This window comes from Hippichthys cyanospilos, chromosome 2 (assembly GCF_059441005.1).
Source record: "Hippichthys cyanospilos isolate Australia breed blue-spotted pipefish chromosome 2, RoL_Hcya_1.0, whole genome shotgun sequence".
Classification (NCBI taxonomy): domain Eukaryota; kingdom Metazoa; phylum Chordata; class Actinopteri; order Syngnathiformes; family Syngnathidae; genus Hippichthys; species Hippichthys cyanospilos.
Genome location: NC_142370.1, coordinates 17,297,489 through 17,306,004, shown reverse-complemented (window position 1 = coordinate 17,306,004; position 8,516 = coordinate 17,297,489). Strand labels below are relative to the sequence as shown.

Here is an 8,516-nt window from a genome sequence, read left to right as displayed (position 1 = left end):
ATATATATGTGTGTGTGTGTGTGTGTGTGTGTGTGTGTGTGTGTGTGTGTGTGTGTGTCTGCGATTATGTTGTTTTTAAAAATCCATCTTTAAACTGAATGGGCTACTTGTCTGTCAAAAAAAATAAAACATTTCACAATTGCAATAAGCGGTACCACATTATTGTTATTGTCTTAATTTTGAAAATAAGTTCATAACGGTAGAGAGGGGGAAAGAGAGAGAGAGGAAAGGAGATAGAGAGATAGAGAGAGAAAGAGCGAGAGAGAAAGAGATAGAGAGATAGAGAGAAAGAGAGAGCGAGAGAAAGAGAGAGAGAGAGAGCGAGAGAGAGAGAGAGAGAGACTTCTTTCATTTCATTGGCTGCTGAAACTTGTTGAAGCTTTTAGTGAAAAACAAGAGGCTCCTCTGAACCTATCACCGGCCTCGACCTGCCCAGCTTACACATTTCCGCCAGAGCGCCAAAGTCGTGCTGCGTTGACACGGTGTGACACATGACGCAGAAGACGTAGGCCCGCGCAGCTGCATGCACAAACCAACATGCCAAAGCCCTTGAATGCCGCCGCATGCATTCTGCTTTCCTGAACACGCCGGACCTCTCAAAGTGGCTGCCGCCGTCTATCAGGGGCCGTCCACGCTGTTTCTCAGATCCGTTGTTTGGTTTGTTGTATGATAAACAAGTAGCCGACAATGACGACGTTACCTGGAACCGTGCCGCGAATGATGCGCCCAGCCACTGGGCAGAACTACCCAAGGACCGGCTTCCCACTGGAAGGTAAACTCACTTTTATACCGCTCTTTAAAGAGGGATGAACTCTGCCGAAATAGAACTTTGTCAAGTGGAACTTAAAACACACGAATTCACACACACACGCACACAATTTACATGAAAATTTGCCTCAATAGTAAACTAAAATGTCATCGTCCAACATCCACGACAATAAGAGAATTATTGTCTCGTGTATAGCACGAACCCACAGAGTGAAATTCTTACTCTTCACAATCAGTCGATAAAATTCATATAGTTTTTAGAAACAGCATGACTGTTGATAAGCGATTTTGTTTGCGTGGTTCATCCGGTAGATTTGCACCCAATAAACCCTTTAACTTCACTCAACAATCAGTGAACATAATGAGAAAGCAAATCATCCATTTTAGCGACATGATTTAAAAAAATGATTTATTATTCTGGCCTACTGCACGTGGTATTATTGTGGAATCGAAGCTGTCGGGATACACACACGTGAGATGAAGAAAGATTAAAAACAGTCAATGAGATTTTCCACAATATTTACATGCATTGACAACCGGCTGTGAAATAACGCAAATGTATGTTCCAACCTTGCTTTGTATTTCTTGTAATTTGCGTATTTTCCCCCCACATGTTTAATCGAGCATTTCAAGATGCTCCTATTTTAAATTGAACGTGTCTAATTTAAATTAGTATTTCATTTTATTTGTATTGCTTGTTAGAGTGTTATAAAGACACAAAGACAAAGATAGACAAAAATTGCGGAATTAAATAATTCTCCGGTGTTAAACGAATCGATCGAATTTAGGCCTTTATTAGGGTAGGCCATCAAACAACGTGAACGTACAAAGTTTAGCTTGAGTGAACTCGCCAGAACTTGAATAAAAATGAACAATTTCCTCCCTCGGTTCTGGTGGCCGACAGTTTCTACACCTTTAGGCCAGGGCCGGGTCAACCAGCTGGGGGGCGTCTTTATCAACGGCCGGCCTCTGCCCAACCACATCCGCCATAAGATCGTGGAAATGGCCCACCACGGCATCCGACCGTGCGTCATCTCCCGCCAGCTGCGGGTCTCTCACGGCTGCGTGTCCAAGATTCTGTGCCGATACCAGGAGACCGGCTCCATTCGGCCGGGGGCCATCGGAGGCAGCAAGCCCAGGGTGAGCACTGTTTCCCGCGAAGAATTTAAACAGCCGCAACGAAGACTTTTTTTTTTTTAAATCATGCTGCAAGCCTGACTGGGCTTGAAATTGCACCTTATGTTGTAATTCGTGCAAAAATGAACAGTATGTGAGATTCGAAATTAGAAGCTCGTGTACAGTCCAAAAATGTTCATGGAAGTTATTCGCTTAAATCCTTGAATCTGATTGCGAAAGAGTCACACCGTATGAAAATAGAACCAGTCAGTGCAAGTGACTTAACTGTGTCATCTGCGGCCCCTGCAGCAGGTCGCAACGCCCGACCTGGAGAAAAGGATCGAACAGTACAAGAGCGACAGCCCGGGAATATTCAGTTGGGAGATACGAGATAAACTGCTCAAGGACGGCGTGTGCGACAGGAGCAGCGTCCCTTCAGGTGAGACACTCGCTGGTAAGATACTTCCACTTCTTCCCTTGCTCTCTTCCTCTCCCAAAGCACCATCAAGCGTGCTCTCTCTCTCTCTCTCTCTCTCTCTCTCTCTCTCTCTCTCGTCTGTCAACATTATTATTATTATTATTATTATTATTATTATTATTATTATTACAGTGCAAAAACAATAAGGCTAAAAGCTACGATGGGTGAAAAAGGACTCAACATCTGGGTCAATTTGAGACATATTTTTCTGTGTTTAGTACAAAAAAAACAACAAAGAGATTGTGTTGTGCAAAACGATCCCTTTTGTGGTTGTTATGAGCAAAACCCAGAGAGCTGGGTATAAATTGGTCCAAATATTGGGTTAGTCACTTTTTTAAAATCTATAATTGGATTGTTTTAACTATTTAACTCTTATTCTTATTCTTATTCTTATTCTTATTCTTATTCTTATTCTTATTCTTATTCTTATTCTTATTCTTATGCCACGCTATTTAAGGATCTATTTTCAAAACGTTATGCGCATTAGTGTAGATAGATATCAACGTGATATTTGTATTTTTCACTTTTTTTATGACAATAACGTTTTGAGAATTACATCCACTCACTCACGCGCGCGCATACACGCACACACACACACACACACACACACGCACACACACATTTTATACTACTGTGTTACAAAATTTACTAGAACAAACTATAATGTAAGATTTTTTAGGTATAATAAAGAATTCGGACTTAAGACAACATTAATAATCACTGCAAATATAGTTAGATGTACTCAATTCCGAGGCAACAAAGTTTGATTCGACTTTAAGATTTAAAATATGATAAGTTGCGAATGCGCAGGCCTCCCCGCGTTTTCAAGTACGAAATAAGTTTCCAGTTCTAATTAAAGATATAAGTTTAAAAATATAAAAATTTGTCGTAAACGGTTTGCTTGTTTTGTTGTGCTAACGAACATTATTACAATAAATGCCTGGTAAAGTTATTCCAATTGCCCCCCTCCCCGCAAAAAAAAAAAAAAAAAAATGAGCGTCAGTTTTACAGAGTACTGCTACGACTATATCAACTAGCTATATTACCTCTATTCACAATCGTTATCACAACGAGTAAAGATGCCGTTCTTTTGTTGGCAGTGAGTTCCATCAGTCGAATACTGCGAGCTCGTTTCGGAAAGAAGGACGACGACGACGAAGACGAGGACGAGGAGTGCTTTAAAAAGGACGAAGAGGAGGACAAGAAAACCAAGCATAGCATCGCTGGCATCTTGAGAGACAAAGGTAGGCCGCGGGGATTTCACAGCAAATTGGGCCCAAGTGGGGCCCGTTTTGTCATTGGCTTCCCCCCGGAGTTCCCCTCATTATTTCCGATGCGTTATTGATGAAGTGCCTGGCCCACCCGGAGCACACACGCTCCTCACGCTCACCGGCAAGAGGAGACACATGCCATAGTTCATATCAATTAGACACGTGTCTGTGTGGACGTGACCGGAAACCGAAACGTTAATAGTTGTTAAATACATTTTGAGAAACGGAATCATATTCTAATATTATAAATCGAAAAAAACGCAACCAAACTGGGGATTATTTATTATTTAATTTGTAAATGAAATGATCTGCCCTGCTCCAAATAATCTCCAGTACTCGCGTCACAAAAGATGTTTAAAAGATGAGCCCGGTGTGTGTCTCCGTCATCTTCTAATCATTGGGAGATTTATAGGGACTACAGCTGCTAATGAAACTGTTGTCTGCTGAATAGGCGTCCGTGTTGGAGACGGATGTAATAGCTCAAAGGCATAGTAAGAAATATATTTATCCCCTATCAGCCCTCACTCTTACACTTCCAGGCACATGTGCTCCCTTGCAGGGCTCCAAAGCAGATTAAATTGAGCTTTTATTTCTTTTCACTTTCATCTTTTTGGGCAGCTCACTTCATGGTGCCAAGCCTGCGGCGAAAAATTCATGAGGGTTTAAGGTTTCCTTCCGTGTGCTTTGGATTGCATTTTCAAATATTAATTCCGTTTATTTCGCTGGTTTGTTCCTGTGGGAGGAGAGTGCATTTTAATGGCAGCGCGCTGTTGACGTTATAATGTCACGGACGCACACACACTCCAAATGATGTGATTCTTTGATAAACACGCTGTTAAACTAAAACACATTTTGGCTTCAATTCTGCATTCTTAAACTATAGAATATATCAAATCAGCAAAATTGACATTTTGAGTGACACATTAAACATAGATTTTAAATGGTCATACACACATAAAAGTGAAGTCTAATAATGTACAAAAACGATAAAACCTTTTTGTTTTAGTACTTTACATTGACGCTAAGGGGTGTGACGATCCATGGGTGTACGAAACACGGGTATGAAATGATTCGAGGACGATTTGATTTGAGTGAAACAATTTAGTTCGACTCAGTGTGATCATGATTTTACATATGGTTTTACATATGGTGGCCAGTTTGAGAGGATATGCTGAATTTGTAGTTGTACATTTTTAACTTGTAACTGTAAAAGAGCCATTTTCTTTCCAAGATATATCACTCCCAATAAAAGATTATTCCATATGCATCCTGATACATTTCATAGTGGAACCCTTATTTTGATTTAAAAAAAAAAAAGCAACGGGTTTTACACCCTTGATAACTACCACAAAACAACAACTATTGGGCAGAAGAACATTTTGGGAGTCACTGCTTATTTCAAGTAACTTCTTGTGTTTACTCTTCCTCTTCTCACATTCATCTTCTCTCTACAGCCCTTGGTCAGAAAGACACATTAAAAAAAAATAGGGCTTGGGATCTTTACTTGACTCACTAATTGACATCTACATGGTTGAGTTTATGTTATTGAACTTTGAAAACGTTGCTTTTTTAAGTAGTTACCTTCTTTGGATGATGTATTAAATATTAATTGAGATGGTGATGAGGTTAATAATGGTATACATGTATACAATGTTAATGTCGAGCTTTTTTAAAATTTCTGATAGTTAAACATGCCCTTGGTCGGATTGACTCCAGGTCCAATGTTATGGATTTTGACATATTTACATCACAAAAAATTTAGGTAGGGCCTTCGTGTGAGTTTTAGGAGAATGAAGCTCCTTCTCTTTCTCGCTCGCTTATTGGCATTATATGATCTATGCTTACACATGTTTGTATTTTTTAAATGTGCTTGAACATCTTAAAAGTGTTTAGTGTCATAAACTCTATGAAGACATGTCTAGGGTGTATATGACTTTGAGTATTTTTGGTTTTTATTTACTGCTGAGATGGTCTGGAACATAACCTTCGTGATGGAGTTGGATTACTTACTGGCTGTACACCACAAGCTTGAGATGCGTCAAACCGAAGGCAGCCCAATGTGACTGGGGCCTCCTGCCCGTGGCATCAGCATCTGTCGGCATGTCGCTCTGGTAAACCGACAGAAATGACACTGCCACAGACAGACACGGACACTGATGATTTTCCGCGCATGCGTGAAAAGTACAGTAACACCCTTTGGCGACGTTAGTCGATATTTTTTGTTGTCAGACAAAGCTAACCGGAAAGCTCTTGGTGTAAACTTTGCGCACTGTTTCGCTACCTGACAGTCAATCTGAGTGATCTAATGTGACAACATCTGATGCCAATTCTACATGTAAAATCCGGTGAAAATACCCTCCTAGCGCCCAGTGTTTTTTTAACTAATTAGACGGTGTATACCGAGGCCGGGTTCTACCCAACTTGCAACGTCAGATTGGTGTATCTAGGTCAGTGGTTCCTTACCTGGGTTCGACCCAGGGTTCAGTGAGTAGGCCTTAGGAGTAGCCTGGTGTTGGTCTCAGTTGCAGAATGTTTTTTTTTTTTTTTTAAACAATTGTCTGAAGACTCCAAATTGCCCATGAGTGAATTTTAATGTTTGTTTGTCCAAATGTGCTCTGTGTTTTATCTCCAGCTCACAGATGAATGATACATCAATTTAACAAAAAAAAAAAAAAAAATCCTTTATTTTGTGTGGCATTCACGGGTGGAGTTTGCAGGTTCTACCTGTGCCTGTTTAGGTCTTGATTGATTGATTGATTGATATATTGAATATCTATACACAAATGTAATCAAAAGAAAGGATCAATACATATTAAGTGCATATGTTTAAAGGAGTAGGAAGAAGTAGGAAGGAGTAGGATGAAGTTCACAACTTACCTCATCCAATGAACACCTTTTATGGAAACATACATTTGCTTTGTCATTGTCCTTGTCTTTGATTTTATAAAGACACCTTCGTCCTCTCTCGATGTAAAAGAGATCAGTTCGTAATTGTTTTCTCCGTGTGCTCCGGTTTCCTCACATTTTCCCCCAAACATGCGTGGTTTTTATTTGGGGCACTCCGATTGCTCTTAGGTGTTTTTGTTAGTGTGAATGGTTGTTCATCTCTGTGTGCCCTGCCATTGACTGACAACCAGTTCAGGGTGTACCTCGCCTACTGCCCTGACAGCTGGAGTAGGCAACAGCATGCCTGTGACCCAAGTGAGGATAAACAGCAATAGAAAATTAATGGACGGGTGGATGGATGGATCATTTATTTCACGTGAAGAGCAAGGATGCAAATGAATGAATGACCTTCCCATTTCCCATTTCAATCAAAACTGAAGATTATCATGCTTGGATGTCATCAGGTTTATACAGGTGTAGCTCATGTGGATTTGAGTGCTTGACTACTTGAGCTCAAAGGCAGAGACAAATGTGGTGGCCGTCTACAGTGGCAGTCTAGGGACCGTTGCGTTGCAGCTATTGATAGCACGTATCCCCGGGCATCTGCGCTTCCTCCTCTCCATATGCACTCTCTCGCAGCTATTCTTCTGGATTGGAATTGTGGGGAAACCCAAATGTTGGCTGGAGATAACACAATTGTCACAGGCTCGATCCTGGGCTGTGCGTCAGTGTATTGAACTAGGATTAACCTCCCCTTTCCCCCCCCCTTGCTGTCTCACACCAAAGAAACAGGGACATTTAAATAAACATACACACACACTTGCATTCAGTGCTTCTTATTTTGTTTTCATATTTCTGAAGTGTATTTGGATTTTTCAACAGAGCAGCCCGTATTAGTCAAACGTTAGACTTATAATTACCAGGTAAACGATTTAAGAAGACTTCCATAATCACACTAATTACACCTCACCTTTGTTGACCTGATTCCATTTAAAGGCTCATTTGCAGGTACCTGTCAGTCTTTTCAGCATATTTTTTTACATGGCCAAATATAAATTGGTCTTATCTTAATTTACTCACTTGGCCAAAATGTTGCTCACCATCATTTCTTGTTTCAGTGTAGTTCCGAAATCACTTGTCAATGATTGCATATAATCTGTTTGGGATGTGGTGTTTTTTTTTTTTTTCATTATACTAATTCTATTTAAGGTACTGTGAGTATTTTAATACTTACTGTACAAATAATTGAAGTATCACTTAATTGACTGTGGCTGTCTTTAATGTGACTAAAAGTACATTATGTCCATGATAGAGGACGTCAACATTTGTGGCCTGAGGCCTAACAGAGCGCACGCGCACCACTACAACTGATGTGTTGTGCGTGCAGGCCTACCTCTCTATTTGTGAACGCTGCTACATGTACTGCATATCGAAGCCAGGGAAAGTCTTTGTATACAGCAGGATTCAGATACAAGTCTGTAGGATTTTTGACATCCAAAGTTAACTACAGATAATCTTACACATTGCGATCATGTTTAGAAGAATGATCTTGACTGCCCACATGCAAATCATAGAGTACCAGCAAATCTTTTGGTAACAACATCTATTTTAAATGGTCTGAAAATCCTTCAGGGGGCCAAGAAATACAAGAGTTTAACTCTTGGAAACGCACAGCTGTGAACTGAAAGTCTTTTTAGGTCATGAGATACATTATAAAGCTAACTGCCAAAATGTGCAAAGCTGTCATCCAGGCAGATGGAATGTACTGAAGAATGTGAACTGTAAATTGAAACATTCTGTTTAATTTCTCATTTTTGTTCACCATCAATATTTCTTTGTTGTGTCAATGATCTACAAATCAGGAAATTAATATTTAAACCCCCAAAATAAACCTAATCAGAGGGTGCTTCCAAACTTTTGGCTTTGGCTGTACATGAAAACCTATAATGGCGTCTCTTATCTTGTTATATACAGTACTTGTTAATTTCTTTCCACTT

General features: G+C 40.1%; 1 protein-coding gene across 2 annotated transcripts in view; it reads left to right on the top strand.

The window, feature by feature from the left end:
* Positions 1-440: 440 nt before the first annotated feature.
* Positions 441-8,516, top strand: part of LOC148427621 (paired box protein Pax-7-like) — a 33,489-nt gene continuing 25,413 nt past the window's right edge. Inside the window, exons 1-4 of one of the 2 annotated variants that reach the window (XM_088438780.1) lie at positions 441-772; positions 1,673-1,908; positions 2,194-2,323; positions 3,463-3,606. In XM_088438780.1, the coding sequence (XP_088294906.1) occupies positions 688-772; positions 1,673-1,908; positions 2,194-2,323; positions 3,463-3,606 (595 nt within the window). In that variant the 5' untranslated portion in view covers positions 441-687. Of the gene's footprint in view, positions 773-1,672; positions 1,909-2,193; positions 2,339-3,462; positions 3,607-8,516 lie in introns of both variants that reach the window. The other variant, XM_088438772.1, reaches the window with a different exon arrangement.